The sequence below is a fragment of the Cervus canadensis genome, chromosome 3 (assembly GCF_019320065.1).
Source record: "Cervus canadensis isolate Bull #8, Minnesota chromosome 3, ASM1932006v1, whole genome shotgun sequence".
Lineage (NCBI taxonomy): Eukaryota > Metazoa > Chordata > Mammalia > Artiodactyla > Cervidae > Cervus > Cervus canadensis.
This window is the reverse complement of record NC_057388.1, coordinates 87,044,739-87,062,457: the sequence shown is the minus strand read 5'-3', so window position 1 is coordinate 87,062,457 and position 17,719 is coordinate 87,044,739. Positions and strand designations below refer to the sequence as shown.

General features: G+C 44.1%; 1 protein-coding gene across 1 annotated transcript in view; it reads right to left on the bottom strand.

Annotated features, from left to right (window-relative positions):
- Nucleotides 1-17,719, bottom strand: part of SND1 (staphylococcal nuclease and tudor domain containing 1) — a 411,508-nt gene that overhangs the window by 375,499 nt on the left and 18,290 nt on the right. Inside the window, exon 2 of the mRNA XM_043463642.1 lies at nucleotides 4,033-4,182. Within this exon, the coding sequence (XP_043319577.1) occupies nucleotides 4,033-4,182 (150 nt within the window). The remainder of the gene's footprint in view (nucleotides 1-4,032; nucleotides 4,183-17,719) is intronic.

Here is a 17,719-nt window from a genome sequence, read left to right as displayed (position 1 = left end):
AGTTTTGAGTACTACACTAATACCCAAAGTTCAGTAATATACTGCTTCCCCAAATGAAAAGCTCTGACAAAACAAAGTGCCCCTAAAGGAAGCCAAGACTTTGGTAAAAATTCATTTATCAAGGGTCAATTCACAAAGAAATAGCTAACCCCTGTGGGGAAACCTCCAATTTCTATCAACTAGGCAGAATTACTAAAAGCTTTTAAGGCTTGCAGAAGGAGCACCCCTCTCTCGGACTTGTTTCACAGCTGGTCAGTCCTGGGCAGTAAGAGAAAGCCACACCGGAGGTCCTGAGAAGGACACATAACTTATCCTGGAAGGAAAATGATCGAGCTTCTTTAATCTTCCAGCCTTTGGAGGTTGTATTCCATCCAGGGTTGGGCAAATTCAATAACTGGACAAGGTACAGGCCAGGAAGAGAGGCAACTGGGATATTCAGGGAAGCAGCTGGCCACATCACTGCTCCCAATGCAACAGAGCACTCCAGGAGACAGTCCTGTCCACACAGAGGACAGTCAGCAGAAGGCTACCCCATGGAGAAGGCTATCACAACAGCACCTCCCTGAACCACCCTACATATAGGGAAGCTGACTCAAAGCATTCATCCACCACTTCCCAGGTGGCTCAGTGGTAAAGAATCCACCTGCCAGTGTAGGAGACGCAGGTTCGATCCTTGGATCAGGAAGATTCCCCTGGAGTAGGAAACAGCAACCCACTCCAGTATTCCTGCCTGGAGAATCCCATGGACAGAGGAGTCTAACGGGCTACGGTCCATGGGGTCACAAAGAGTTGGACATGACTGAGCATGCACACATTCATCCACACGGTCCACAATGGCCCCATAAGAAGAACCACTGTGATGTAGTCGAGTGATGTCCCAGAGTTCCATCTACAAAGCAATGGCTGTTAAGTGGCTGATTCTCAAAACTGCCTCTTCCCTTCAGAATGCCCAGTAAGAGGTGATCTAGCAGTTTGCTCTCCCAGACCCACCACAAGGTTCTGGTGTCTACCGTGATGAGTGGAATTTTAATTCCCATTTTTTCTTTGCACCAGGTAGACTCCTAAACTACTGAAACAACACTAAATCCCACAACACGTAAGACCTCAAAGCTAGCTAGTCCATCATCCCACTGTACCACCTGTGTATGTAATTAATCCCTCTCTGGCCCAGCCACCTCACCATCCCAACTTTCAAAGGCTCCACTGAACGCACGACCACTGCGACATTCATTTCTGTATTTCACATGAAACCAATGCACAGCTTCACACATAATGAAAGCTCAATAAATCTGTGAGAAATAAATATATAATTCCCACAGTGGCTGTAAATGCAGTATCCAGGCTGCCTAGAGTAGCTAGGCAACGCCAGGGATTAGCCTGGAACTGGGCAGTGATGGCTGGGGACACAGAGCAGAGCTGCTTTTATTGCCACAGCACTTAGGAGAGAGCTAAGTTTCTTTGAAAGCAAATATGAAAGAAGGCAGAGAATAATCAAGTGCATGATATTTGGGACAGTGATACAAAGGGAAGCAAATGGGCAAAAACGTTCTTGACTCTGTGTGAATGTTAAAAAAAACTAGACCTGCTCCAAAACAATGGAAAGCCCGAGAGAAAGCCTTGCCAAGTTCCACAATCTACTGATCCTCAAAAGGAGATGCTCAGGTTCTTTCTCCTTGTTATTCACTGAAACGCTTCCTCCTAGATACCTGCTTCACGTCAGGCACTGACTAGGCAGAAAAACACAGATATGAGAGACGGTCCTTCCCCTCGAGGAGCTGACAATCTATCTAGTAAAGAGACACAGGAGCCCTGAACAGGATGATAGCACCAAAAGGGGATAATGAAAGGAGATGTCAAGAGGGACTTCTCAGGGGGCTAGATCTTAACAGACGATAGGTGATCACCAGGGCACAAGACGGAGAAGGAGCTCCCGATGGAAGGGGCAGCCTGAGCCACGCCATGAGCCGGCAGGACTTGGGTGGCCTGTTAGGAGACCAGAGTACTTCCTCGGGGTTGGGACTTCACATCCCAGAGTGGGCTCAGTGAGAGAAGACTAGAAGCCAAATTACAGAAGGGATTGTATCCCAGGCTGAGGCATTTACATTTGTCCAAGCAGGGGTGAGAAATCGCTGAAATACCTGGGAGTAACACTGAGTCAGGGAAACAATGAAATTGTGTTTCAAAAAGATCGAACAGTATCAGTGAAAGGATTAGAGGACAGGAAAATGAAGGCAGATAGACTGTTCTCTCAATATTCCAAGCACACGTTGAGAGCTGAACAAAGAACAATGGCAGTTGTAATGAAGCTTCAAGAGCGGCGAAGAAAGATTTTTAAGAAGGCAGAATCTCTAGTCCTCGATAAAAGCTGGGGGTGTTTTCATAATTGGGTTACTAGTTGGCATCACTCCTTAGTTGAGGCAGAGAAACTTCAAGCGCATGGTAGGAGGAAATCATATCACAGCAAGGCAGGGAGAGACTAGACCATTAGACACAGAAATAGTGACTGTGGCTGACAAAGGGTGAACTTTGCAGGTTTCTAACACTTCATGTCACAGGGACCTCTCAAGAGTTGCTAGGAGAAACTGAGTTGCTCTGGAAGAGACAAAAAACCCACTAACTTGGCTACAGAAATATAAGAAACTGATGAGAGTGGGGGTCAGATTACATGGTGTTCCTTCAGCTGGGATAGTTCTGGTAAGATTTCATTGTACCGTTGCACAGGCTACAGCTAAGAGATTTTAGAACCAGCTCCAACTGGCCTCGATCCTCACCCACAAAACAGGAAATGAAAACCCAACCCTTCTTTCCTAGAGGCGACTCTGCTTCTTCCTTCTGGGGAAATAAGCTTGATTGGCTTTAGCCAACCAGGCTCAACACTCTTCTGTGCAAAGCAGGCAAGCTGTTACACAACACAAAACTGAAAGGAAAGAACTATTCAAAACATTGGTCAAGAAAAGCACTTAGCAGCCAAAATCTGAAAAGTGCTGAGAGAGATTTACTCTTCAGTACTTGGGCTAACCGTATGAGAAGTGTTTGTAGTTGCAGAAATTAAACAGCACCAGTGATGACCACATACCTCCCAGTGGCTCAGCCATAAAGAATCTGCCTGCAATGCAGGAGGCCCAGGTTTGATCCCTGGATCAGGAGGATCCCTTGGAGGAGGAAATGGCAACTCCCTCCAGTATTATTGTCTAGGAGATCCTATGGACAAAGGAGCCTGGTGGGATATGGTCCATAGGGTCACAGAGTCGGACACGACTGAGTGACTGAGCACATATAGATGAGCACAGCTAACATCTGTTAAGTAGCTTACAGGCCCCTGTGAAGTATTCTCCCACTGTCTTGTTTAATCCTCACTGAACAACCCTGAGATATACAGCACGGTTATCTCCAATACTTGTGCTTACTGAGAGAAGACCAATGGAAAATAACTGATCTTCTATTTAGTCATTATCCCAAGAATCTAATTGTTGATGACAGAATTGGGGATGATTTTTCTCTATTTCCTGAAGAATGTTTCACTATCTTAAGTCCAACAAAATGCCTTTTATTACAGATTAAAAAACTACATGTTTTTCCTTAAATGCCTGCTTATATGGATGGTAAATGTCTCTGGAGACTCAAGACCTGTAGTGTCCAGGGAGATTTTTTGCTGTGCATCCCTCTGAATTTTGAAGGTAAAGGATTTAAACATAAATAAAGGAGCTGGGCCATAACCAATACCAACCTCAAAGAGCTGAGACTACCTAGGAAATATTCTAACCTGTTCTAAGACAAAGAGGGTAAACCTGAAAAGGCTGATAAACCTGGAAAGGCTCTAAACTTATGGGACAGTATATGAGGAAAAGAGAAGGGGGGTTACTGGGATTAAAGGCAGTGAATGCACAAACTGAGGCATGCCACTGTGGGTCTATCACTGGTCCTGTGACATAAAATACTCAAACATACAGAGAAGAAAGCACCCCAAATGTGCAGCCGGGGAGGAGACGGGACTGTCAGCAGGGCCCACAGCTCGTGAGGAAGAGCACCTACCTCGTCCGGGGAGTCTTTTGCATCGGGTTGTGCGGCAGCTGCCCTGCGGGCAAGGTTTCCAGCGCGAATATTGCTAAGGTTGATCTGCCTCTCAGGAGGAGGCCCCCCACGAGGCTGCCCACGGACAATGATGGCGCACCCTGAGAGCACCTAGGTCGGGGAGAAACAGAAAAATTTAGCCATTGAAAGGTAACATCGCCATAACAGATATGGTCCACTACTGTATCCCCAACATCTAGAACAGTACATGGCACTCAAACATTTACTGAATGACTGAATGAACAAGATTACTTTCAATTTTTTAAGAGAAATACCTACATAAAACCTTGGGCTCGATTCTAAAGGGACTGACCCAGAAATACAAATGAGAATTAAACAAGATGGTAGAAAAGTCAGAAAAGATTGGAGGGTGAAGAGGCATGTGAGTCATGGAGAGAGCCTTTGTAATTTCATCCCAGCAAGACCACCACTTGTATTCTTTTCAATGATTAAGAAGCTAATGTCTCCATCCATACAAGCTGTTCTACGATGGGAAAGGCAAACAACAGAAGAAAGCCAGAGAAAAGTGGATGTTGAAGGAAGAAGCCTTGACACGCCACCCACACCAGCCGGAAGGACCCGAGGTGCCCAGGGCTAACGTGCAAGTAGTGCGGGCCAGAGTCCAGGACTCAATACTTCCTCTGCAGACAGTGCTCAGAGTCAAGGCTAAAAGAGAAACACAGTGCTCACAGTCGAGGCTAGAGGAGAGCCTCTAGAAAACTCATGACCTCCATGATGAAAACAGGGCAATCCAAGAAGGACCTTCGGGCTCCCGAGCCCAATAGTTCCTTCCCTCTCTCTGAAGAAGGATGTCTAGCATACCACCCACTTGCAACTATGCAAAGAGCTCTAAAGATCACTTCAAATATTTGCAGGGCGGAAGAAGAAAGGGTTTCACGTGGCAGAAGAGAAGCAAAGGCACACAGCAAAAATGACAAACATCGCTCAAGCTATTCAAATTCTTCACACAATTTCATCACCAGGGAGGCTTGAGCCGTGCCTTTGCTTGAGCTGAAAGGCTTAATTCCACGTTTCAAAACAAATAGCTGCTGAACAAATAGTTAGAAGGCTGGAGAGCCCTGCCAGTGTAGAACTTCATGGCAGACTAGACCACGGAGTTTTCTGTACAGGAAACAGTCCTTGGAAGAGAAGCTGACTCAGAGGAAAAAAAGAAAGAATAGGAAGGGAAGCCACTTCAATAGTCATTTGCTTAGCTGAGTTGTCTCCCTCGCCTCTCCAAACTCACGCTCTAAATGGTGGGCAAGTAATACAAATAAAGAACTGCATTAGACATATGTGCATTTGGTTGGCCAAAAAGTTCCTTCGAGTTTTTCCGTAAGGTTTTATGGAAATACCTGAACGAACATTTTGGCCAACCCATTACATCTTAAAGAATAAGAAACAACAACTAAGTAATCATCACCCAAGCTAAGAACTAGAACACTGAGGACTTCCCTGGTGGTCCAGTGGTGAAGAATCCACCCTCCAATGCAGGGAACGTGGGTTTGACCTCTGACTTAAGATCCCACATGCTATGGGGCAGCTAAGCTCAAGTGCCACAACCAGTGAAGACCCCCCCCTGGCTGCAAGTGGGACCCACTGCAGCTAAATTTATAAAAGAAGAACTAGAACACTGGCAGGACCTCAGATGCCATGTCCCTCTTAACTCGCAGTCCCTTTTGCTGACCACCACCTCTATTCTAACTACCATGATAACCTCTCCCTTGCTTTTCTACAGTGTTACCATTTGTGTATATGTTTCCATGCAATATGGTGCTTCCTCATCTCCTATTTCTAATCTCTATATACACTGAGTTGACAGCATGTACACCCATCACTGACTTGCTTCTTTTGCCCTTTTTTGGTAAAACCCATTCATGCCAAAACACTATTCACTTTTGTGGCTGTACAGTATTCCACTGTATGAATCTATCCTACTTTCTTACAGAAACTCTGTCAGAAAAATACAGACATTCCAATTTAAAAAAAAAAAAAAAGATAGTAACATCTCATTATCCCCAATAACTTAAGCACATAGACCTTGGTCTACACCACGGTCTATACCTCCCTGGCTACACCATGGCACACATAATAAAAGACTGCCTTCCTTATCTAGTTATAAGTCATTTTTTCATTTTTATCCTCTGTGATTAAGTGTTACCAGCAATCAAAACCTTACAGCCTCCAACAAAACAGCCTTTCTTGAGACCCCATGCCCTGGGCATCATCCCAGGGATCTGACACTCTAAAAAGACAAGGCCTCAAACAAAGTAAAGCCAAAGAACAGATATACACAGCACAGGATGGCTGATGTTCCTAAAATGAGAAGGGCCAAAGAAAGAAAAGAACTTGGAAGTGACTCATTTACAGTCAATTCTTCACCAAGGGGCAGATGAACAGCACATTGTTGAATGCCTGCCTTGAAATCATCCACGTACAGTCTCCAACAGGGCTGAGCAGCACACAGCGTACAAAGCAGAGCTCCTGTCTCAAAGGCCGACTCCTCGATTCTTGTCAAGTTTTCACGAAAACTCATAAAGCTCCCCCGGAAGACCTAGTACGTCTTGGAAAGCCCAGCTAGATGCTCGCTGTGGCTGAGCAATGAGCACTGACCCCAGCTAAAAAACAATCTTTATTTCTCAAGCCTGACAAAGCCTGCTGAAAAGCTCAAGAACACAATGGCTGATAGGTACCCTCTTATTCTCCTTAAATACCAGCAAGGTGTTGCCGCTAACGCCCTCAATCTAGTAAATGAGACTCCTGGGGGACAATGGGTCTATAACTATTATCCCAGCCCCATAAAGAGCTTTAGTAAATAATTTATATGAAGGAATTTTGAAAAATCTCCTTTGTACACTCCCCCCTTTCACCTTGAAAGCTATTCTGAAGACTGCTTCAGAGCCTCCTTGCTTTCTCTGCACCAAATAGGCCATTCAGGCAACAGTCCACATTTGAATTAATCTTAGAGAGAGATGACTTTATAGGCTGTGCAACACCTATTGGGTTGGCCAAAAAGTTTGTCAGGTTTTTCTATAAGCTCTTACGGGAAATTCCAAATGAACTTTTTGGCCGACCCAATACTACTGAAGGTGCAAATATAAGCAACAACCAGCAAGTCAACCTTCCAAGGACAGATATTCCCTGTGGCGGGCACTGCTATTCCTGCTCCCCCAGGAGGAGAGGACTAACATGCCTACATCTTTCCTCTGAAACTCTCTCCCTGTCATTCATCTGGCCACAGCCTTAGTGAAGAGATAGGAAAGAAGAGACCTGTCTGCATCGAAAGAATTCGTTTCCTTCCTATTATTTATGCAAACTGAAATAGGTCAAAACACAGTCCATCTCCGTTTTTTTGCTCTGTCCATTTCATCATCTTACAAGTACTCTTCAATTCCCTCCACCTGTCTCACTTGTCAAAAGTCTTTATTCAAGTTCTTTCTCAATAAAAATACTTAATGGTCTTCTCTTGCCTAAGTTTACCTAAGGAATAAAGCCAAGGGAAATGTCTTTTGGGGGGAAAATATTTTAAATGTCTTTAAGTGAAATATGAAAAAGACCAACGGTCTATGTATCAAACTTAACATGAATCTCATATGGCATGAAAACAAGTCATTTTTCTTCTATAAGTCACTAGATCTGACATCTAAGTTGATTACTTACAATTTTATCCATTGATTAATCCATTTATTCGTTCAACACAAATTTACTGAGTGCCTTCTATATGCCAGGCATTGTTCCAGGCAAGTAACATGCCTCGAGTGAACTAAAACAGACAAAAATGTCTGCTCCTGGAGAGCAGACATTCTAGTGGGGGGAGTCAGATAAACAATAAACAAGTAAAATACTGTTTGTTATTCAGAATTTTAATTTCAGAAGAATAACGTTAAGATTGAGAGGAAACTGTCAGGGATAATTGTTCTGCCAAAGCTGTACTGATTCATGTTGCAAACTTTCATGGACGTGGTAATTATCCTTAATTGCTAATTTATAGGGCATAAAAAGCAATTCATATGGTAACTGCTTTATCCAATTATATTAATAAAATGACATATTCTAGAGAAATGATCTGATCTTAGCCCTACCTGATACACCAGGAGGTTTGTGAAAACAGCTGTCACAACGAGTCAGTTTGATTGAGGTTATGAATTAGACAGTTCTCAGCTCTGCCAATAAAGGTTACAGAGAAACGTGGTGTGATTCAGAGGACCTGGCTTCAGGTCACGAGTCCGAGGCTGACAAAGACTGAAACAAGTCAGCTGAGAAGGAAAATGGGGACTCAAACGGATCAAACCCACTAAGAGTTTACTAGGAGAGTTACCTAACAGTGACAAGCTGTGCTCAGCAACAGCAACCCCACTTTAAATCATCACTAGATACTGATAAACGACTTGGTTTAACACTTAAACCCCCAGACCACAAACACCAGAAGACAGAAAATCTCTTACACAAAAACCTAGCCACACTACACTTAGGGCAAAAAGTGATGGTACAGAAAACCACATGCTGTTCTTAGTTGCTCAGTCGTGCCTGACTCTTTGCGACCCCATGGATGCACTCTCCACTCTCCATGGGGCTTCTCCAGGCAAGAATACTGGGAGTGGGTTGCCATGCCCTCTTTCAGGGGATCGGCCCAACCCAGGGATCGAACCCAGGTCTCCTGCACTGCAAGCAGATTCTTTACCAGCTGAGCTACCAGGGAAGCCCCATAGAAAACCATAAATACATCAATAAAACCAGAATTTTTTTTTTCACAGCACCAAGAGCAAAAATCTTCCCTTAAAGATCATATCTTACTAGGTGAGAGTATCTTGTTAGCTCTGCAAGGAGGACAAGCTGAACAGGTTTATCTGCCTGTTTAGAAATAACAAGAATATCTCAGTCATATCTGCCAATCTGAAGATCCAGTACAAATAAGGATAGGACTTCCCCTGATGGTCCAGTGGTTAAGAATTTGCCTTGCGGCCCTGCGGGCGCTCGCGCACCGAATGTGCGTAAGGGGCGCGCTGGACGCACACCCGTGCCCGCGGGGCCCAAAAAAAAAAAAAAAAAAGAATCTGCCTTGCAATGCAGGGGACACAGGTTTAATACCCTGGTTCAGGGAGACCCCCACACATCACAGAGTAACTAAGCCCGAGCACCACAACTACTGAGCCCACGCGCCCTAGAGCCTGTGAACCGCAACAAGAAAAGCCTCCTCAAAGAGAAGCCCGCCCTCCGCAACTAGAGAAAGCCTACACGCAGCCACGAGGACCCAGCACAGCAAAAAATAAAGAAATCTTAAAAAAAAAAAACAAACGAGTAAGGACAGTCACCTGGCAAATACCAAAATGTTACAAAAAGGAAGCCCAAAATAAACTCAAAAATGGATGGTCAACTGATTTTCAAAACAGGTACGCAGATAACTGGGAAAGAACCTTTCAACAAAAATCGCACCAGTAAAATTGGACTGCTGTTGTTGTTGTCTAGTCCAACTCTTTTGTGACTCTAAGGAATATAGCCCACTAGGCTCCTCTGTCCATGGGATTTCCCAGGCAAGAATACTAGAGTGGGCTGCCATGTCCTCCTCCAGGGGATCTTTCTGACCAAAGGATAGAACCCGAGTCTCCTGCATTGCAGGTGGATTTTTTACCACTGAGCCAACAGAGAAGCCCTAGGAAAACTGGATATCCAAATGCAAAAGAATGAAGCTGGATCTCCACCTCACACCAAATACAAAAGTTAACTCAAAGGATCAAAGACCTAAATATAATATGAAGCTCTTAGAAGAAAACATTGTGATGGTGGATAATGCAATGGCTTGGGCAATGACACCATCTTAGAATGCACAAACAACCAAAAATATTATGCTTCACTGGATACTATCAAGAAAGCAAAAAGACAATATTCACAAAACATATCTGATAAGGGTCTAGTATCTGGAATAAGGAAATATCGTAATTCAAATTGAAAATGGGCAAGAATTTGAACAGATTCTATCCAAAAAAGATACACAAACAGCCAGTAAGCATATGAAAAGATACTCAACATTATTAGCCATAAGGGAAATGCAAATCAAAACCACAATGACATATCATCACTTCACAGTGACTAGGGTGGCTATAATCAGTAAGACAGACAAAAGCAAGTGGTGACAAGAATGTGGAAAAATTAGAACCCTGATACACTGCTGGTGATACGGTCACTTTGGAAAACACTCTGGCAGTCCCTCAAAAGTCAAACAAAGAATTATCCTATGACCCATCAATGCCACTGCTAGGTACATGCCCGAGAAAAATAAAACATACATCCACACAATATCTTATACACAACTGTTCAGGGCAACATTATTCATAAGAGCCAAAAGGAGCAGAAACAATCCAAATGTCCATCAAGCGAAGAATGAATAAGCAAAATGTGGTATATCCATGAAATAGGACATTATTAAGAAATAAAAAAGAAATAAGGTACTGATTGATGCTAAAGCATGGATAAATCTTGAAAACATGCTAAGTGAAAGAAGTCAAGACAAAAAAGCCACATACTGAACAATTCTATTCATATGAAATGTCCAGAATAGGCAAATCCATAGAGATGGAAAGTAGATGAATGTTCTCAAGGGCTGGAGGAAGAGAAAGGGAGTGACTGCTGTGAGTCCAGGGTTTCTTTTCCTTCTGAGTACCAATGAAGCATGTTCTAGAATTAGACAGTTGTAAGTCTTGTGAATCATTTTAGGGTGTGTGTTTATTTGGGCTTCCCTGGTAGCTCAGCTGGTAAAGAATCTGCCTGCAATGCAGGAGACCCCTGTTCAATTCCTGGGTCGGGAAGATCCCCTGTAGAAGGGATAGGCTGCCCACTCCAATATTCTTGGGCTTCCCTTGTGGCTCAGCTGGTAAAGAATCCACCTGCAATGTGGGAGACCTGGGTTCGATCCCTGGGTTGAGAAGATCCTCTGGAGAAGGGAACATTTACCCACTCCAGTGTTCTGGCCTGGAGAATTCCATGGATTGTATAGTCCATGGGGGTCACAAAGAGTCAAGAGACAACTGGGTGACTTTCACTTTCATATTTATTTCAATTAAAAATACTGCTAAGGTTCAATATGGATGTACATTAATATGACATAAAATGTCTATTTCACCAAACAGGTATTTCCATATCTTGCAGGAAGATTAGACCCTTAGCTAAACAACACCAACAGTCAGCTGACTCAGACCCAGAAGTCAGGCATGGTGACTCACAACAGAATGAAGGGCTACTGTAAACTTTCAGATCCTTGAGAAATAACAAGGTAGAAGTCATAGGAAAGAAGCCAAACTTTAGTAAAATCTACAAAACCTGAAAAAGGAGAAAGATGACCAAAAACAATACAAATTTTTTCTTCGAGACAAGTAGAATGAACTCCTTCCCTCTGTGGCACAAAAAGAAGAACCAAGAAGGTCACTGAACTAAACAGTCCATAATGCCATTTGGAAGCTTGCCAGGGCCACCACCCAGAGGCTGCTTAGAGGACAAAGGAGCAGGCCAGTGACTCGTCTCCAGACAAGGTGCCCTCTCCACCTAAAAATGCCTTCAGGGGATGAGGAAGAATTGTTGTGTACATTAATGAAACAAAAAACATCTAAAGAAATGGAATTAAGGCACGTGTAGAACTTAAAAAAACTAACTTGGAGAAAAATCTCAGAAAGCCTATCAGGAAAAAGATTCCTGGCAACCAGAGCTGTTGCCTCTCTTTCTTGAAAATTAAAAAGTCATTTGGACAAGGAGCAAGCAACCCAGAAGACTGTAAGCCCTGTGACCTGGGAGGTCTTTCCCAGCATACATGCCAACATGGCCAGCTTCTGCTTTCTTTTTTCTGGCAAGAGCCAGAGGCCAACCTAAATAAGAGGGGCCCGGCACAATGCCCTGGAAGCCCGTGGCCTTGCGGCAGCCTGCTTCACTTGCACTGGGTGCACAGACTCATTCAGGAGAGATGATCTCAAACAGCTGCTCCAGGGCCGGCTATACCAAGACCTGGACCTCAGTTTGAAAAGAAACGAGTTCAAATCTCAAAGGGGACTCTAACAAGAAAGCAGCTAAGTGAGAGCATCTCAACAAGGTCCTTTTATTGTACAGACGAAAAATCTGCATGTGAGACAGGTAGAGGTGACTTTTGCTTAAAATGAAATTGATGGCAGGGCGAGGACTAGACCTGAAGTGTCTGATTCTGATGTTCCACTATGTCACTTGTAGAAACAAGCATTTGAGGAGCTGCTATCTGTTAAAACGGTAGGTGAGATGACCTACTGATTAAATCTTTTCCTCGGTTAAAAATCTCCATTTCCGTGTGCCAGCCGAGCAGGTGTCAGAGACTGTCACTAAGCCAGCAAAGCTTCCATGAGCTGGCTGCCCCAAACCAAACCAACACTTATTAAACACTGCCATATGCAGGGAAAGCAGGCTTACAGTCCCAATTTTACAAAACACCCAAAAAGAGATACAAAGGAAGTAAACTTCAGACTGAGAAAGAGCAGGATCGGCAAACTACAGCCCACCGGCCAATTCCGCCCTACCGCCTGTTCCTGCGCAACCCACGAGCTAAAAATGGTGTTTACATTTTTAAATGGCTAAAAGAAAAAAGAAGAATCATCAAAAAGATGTTATGTAACACATGAAAAGAGTATAAAATTCAAATTTCAGCATCCATAAATAAAGTTTTATTGGAACATGGCCACGTTCATTCATTTATGTAATTGTCTATCTGCTTGCTTTCACACTGAAACGCCAGAGTTGAGTAGTTGCTACAGAATCCGTATGGCCTGCAAAGGCTAAAGTATTTACTACCTGGCCCTTCACAGAGTCAGCCTGCCAGCCTCTGATATAAAACATTATGACAGGGAGTGAGATGAAAACTAGTTTTATGGTAGTCTAAACGGTATGTGCACAGCAAAAATAAATTCTGGACGACCACTTCAAGTTACACAGACTGCTCATCTTTATAATCAGAGAAAGGGTGGTGGTAAGCGACAAAATAATTTAGTTTCAGTATCAAATCCACGTCAGTGGTGATTTTTGAAAGTTCCTTGGCTCTATTAGCCTCAATTTCCTCATTAATAAGTTTATCAGAACATCCATGAGAAGTGTCATGAAACCTAAACAAGGGAATAAAGCCCTTGGCACAGAAGCTGGCAAAAAGACCCAATAAATAATAGCCAATATTATTGTGATAAGAAATGGTTCGGGAGTTTCCTGGTGGTTTAGTGGTTAGAATTCAGTAGTTTCACTTCTGCGGCTCAGGTTCAACAGGTTCAATTCCTGCCGGGGGAACTGAGATCCTGCAAGCTGCTTGGCATGGACAGAATTTTTTAAAAAAAGAAAGAAATGAAACGTCTCAAAGTGTAGTCTGAAGTAAAGATTGGAAAAAATAAATGTACCATAAAAAAAGAAACATTTCCTCCTGGGATTTAAAAGTAAACACCAAATTCATGGAAATTCTTCCACCACTGAATTCAACCAGAAAGAATCAGGGAAATGACCCATGATCTCACTCCCCTCCTTTACCACCTAAGATTTCCACTCTCTAGGCAAGTTATTTCTGAACCTCTGTCCTCAGAGATTATCATAAATAAATGTCATATCTTATGTCTATCGTTATTGTTGTTTAGTCACTAAGTCATGTCCAACTCTGAGACCCCATGGACTATATGTAGCCTGCCAGGGTCCTCTGTCCATGGGATTTCCCAGGCAAGGATACTAGAGTGGGCTGCCATTTCCTTCTCCAAGGGGATCTTCTTGACCCAGGGATCTGACCTGTGTCTCCTGCAATGGCAGATGGGTTTTTTTTACCACTGAGCCACGAGTGAGCTTCAAACGTGACCAAGTTGTCTTGACGATCACAGCCTCAGATGAGCTGAGGCTGTGAAATCAGGGAGTCCTAAGTGAAACACTGATATACCCTCATCTGCATGTGAGGACAATACTACCACCACCTTCTCTGCAGGTTGTGGTCACTGAGATGCCTCACAGTAGCTGACACCTAGCAGATACTCAAGAAATAAGAACACAATAGTCTCTCTTCCCTTCCCTCTCTACTGTCTACCCCTCGCCACCCTCACAATGCTCTGCAGGACGGGCACTCATTTTACAGATGAAAAAGCTGTGGCACGTCAGGACTAGAACACAACTTCTCCCAGTGCACTTCCTAATAAACCGCAAATACTAAACATTTGCTATGAGAATTATGCATCCAAAAAGTGGTAACACATACAAAACACCACGCCTGTAACTTGCACAAAGAAAGCCTCACCAGGAAGGAACTGGCTCAGGTTCCTAGAAGCCAGAAACCCCACGATGATCCTCTACAGAGCCAAGTCCTCACCACCCACGCTGAGCTCCACTGTGCTCGAGGAACCAGAGTCACTCAGAAATCAGAACTCAGCAGGAACTATGTGGCAGGCAGAGGCAAAGTGTCATTCCCGAAAAATCCATTCCAGCTGTCAAGTTTTTCAGAGTAACCATCATGTGTGAAAATTATCAAAGGAAGAACCAAAAATTAACTGACTCCAAGCTCCAATACTCTGGCTACCTGATGCAAAGAACAGACTGACTGGAAAAGACCTTGATGCTGGAAAAGATTGAGGGCGGGAGGAGAAGGGGGCAACAGAGGATGAGACGGTTGGATGACACATGGACTCCGTGGACACGAGTCTGAGAAGCTCTGGGAGATGGTGAGCTCCCTGGGGGCTCAGGGAGTGAAGAATCCGCCTGCAAAGCGGGAGACCTGGGTTCAGTCCCGGGTTGGGAAGATCCCCTGGAGGAGGGCACGGGATTCTCTTGCCTGGAGAATCCCCATGGACAGAGGAGCCTTGCGGGATACAGTCCATGGGTTCGGAGAGAGGCAAACACGACTGAGCAACTCAGCTCTAAGCACAGGAGATGGGGAAGGACAGAGAAGCCTGGAGTGCTGCAGCCCACGGGGTCACAAAGAGCTGGACACGACTGAGCGACTGAACAAGAAGGAGAACATAGAAGTGATCATCTGCGCATCACAGGACTTGACTTTGACCCCTCAACCGAACATTTAGGGTCAAGTACACACATCCCCTGGAGAAAGAAATGGCAACCCACTCCAGTATTCTCTCCTGGAAAGTCCCATGAACAGAGGAGTCTGGCAGGCTAGAGTCCACGGGGTCACAAAAAGTCGGACACGACTGAGTGACTAAAACACCAAACACTCATACTGTTAAAGCTAAAGGAAAATTACTGCAGTCATCAGGGCTTCTGTGTGGTGATCTTGCTGTTTAAAATGGCTCACGGGCATCATGTGCCTCAAGTTTCCCTAGGCACAAAGAAAGCTGCTGTGATGTGCCCTACAGAGAAAATATTCGACAATTTTCATTCAGGTACAAGTCATAGTCATAGTGCTCCCATGTTCCATGTTAATGAATCAACACTACATATTAAGTAAGAGGACTTTAAACAGAAGCATACAATACAATAAAAGTGAAAGCGAAAGTTGCTCAGTCATGTCTGACTCTTTGGGACCCCATGGACTCTACAGTCCATGGAATTCTCCAGGCCGGAATACTGGAGTGGGTAGCCTTTCCCTTCTTCAGGGGATCTTCCTAACCCAGGGATCGAACCCTGGTCTCCCGCATTGCAGGCGGATTCTTTACCAGCTGAGCCACAAGGGAAGCCCCAAGGATACTGGAGTGGGTAGCCTATCCCTTCTCCAGGGGATCTTCCTGACCCAGGAATCAAACCAGGGTCTCCTGCATTGCAGGCGGATTCTTTACCAACTGAGCTATCAGAGAAGCCCAACACAAGATCATGTATCTATCACTTGATGAAAATGCAGTGACCAGAGGCTCATAGGAACAAACTCAGTATTTCCCACAGAAGCAATGGTTCGAAATTCACTAACTTAGTGCTTATGACTTGATGGAGCAGGCATGTGTGCGTGCATCCTGTTGTGTCTGACTCTTTGGGACCCTATGGACTGTAGCCCGGCAGGGTCCTCTGTCCACAGGATTCTCCAGGCAAGAATACTGGAGTGGGTGGTCATGCCCTCCTCAAGGGGATCTTCCCAACCCAGGGATTGAACCCCCTCCGGCGGCTCCTGCATTGCAGGTGGATTCTTTACCACTGAGCCACCGCGGAAATCCCCTATAGAACGTGATGACTATTTTATAAGTACAAAGAAGAAATTATGACAACCAGGGACTCTGGGTGAAAGGGTCACAAGAGTCACCTGCACTATTCTCACAACCTTCCTGAACGTTTGAGATTATTTTAAACTAAAATTTCAACACCTTTTTCAAAAGTGGAAAACATACTACCGGCCACTTTAGAGTCTCAATTACAAAACAAATCCCCAGAACTAGATCTCCTTGGTGGTTCTGAAAACCTTTCTTGCTCCCCTCCCTCTACACACACAACTAAGAGAATGAAGGTCAAACTAAAATCGAGCAGGACTCTGTACGACCTTCACAAAAGCGGTCTCCTAGGCCTTCTGGAGTTCCAAACAGCAGGCACCAGCAGTTACTCATTAGGGAAGTGAGGGGGTGCAGAAACGAAAAAAAGTTAAGTAGGAAAAGTAACGCAACAGTTCAGTGATAAAACAGAATTCTAGTTCCTCCTCAAGGGATAATACACAGAAACATCTGACACACATCTTTGAGTTGTTTTGCAGAAGCTAAGACCCTCACCCGGGTCGAGTATGGTGACAACAGGCTGTGTAGACTGTCACCAGAGGGTCAGTGGTTAAGACTCACATCACCATGTTACCTCACCACCAATCAATCAGAAGTCATACACCATGACGCCCTCACCCCAAATGAGGGAGGGATAAACTGGAAGACTGGGATTGACAGATACACACTACATAAAATAGATAACTACCAAGGACCTACTGTATAGTACAGGGAACTCTACTCAATACTCTGTAATAGCCTATATGGGAAAAGAATCTAAAAAAGAGTGGATACATGTGTATCCATCACTGTAACTGATTCACTTCACTCTACCCCTGAAGCCAACACAATGTTGTAAACCAACTACAGTCCAATTAAAAAACAAAAATTCATTTCCTGGCAGCCATCAAAGAATTCAGGTGTTTTGAGCACAAGCAATCTTGCTTGGCACCCAACATACCCAAACACTGTACTTCACCACAACCCAGTCAGTAAACTGGCTTTGCTGTGTGGCAAAGCGGATCCAAGTTGCGTTCAGTGACAAAATCATTATTGTCATATAATGGCAATAATGAAGGACCATATCTTCCCATGATCCATTCATCATCACTTCATGTTCCTCTCCCCAATGAAATAAAATGCTAGACATGTTCCAATCACAGAATTCCAACCTCTGAGCACATAGTTCAAAAAGGCTATGGGCCCCAAAAAGGATCTTGAATTTTAGGGAGATGCCCTAAAACTTCCAGTGCGAGTTTATCTAGTGGGGATTTGAAAAACCTGTATGTGTGATCTAATTAGGTTTTACATTCAGAAAAGCTGAAAACCCCTTAACGTCTCAAAAGTTTTGAGATACAACGTGTGAACATTCTCTCAGAGGCAAGAGCACCATACATATTTTTGGTTTGTTGTTGTTCAGTCGCTAAGTGATATCATCCAACCATCTCATGCTCTGTTGCCCCCTTCTCCTCCTGCCCTCAATCTTTGCCACCATCAGGGTC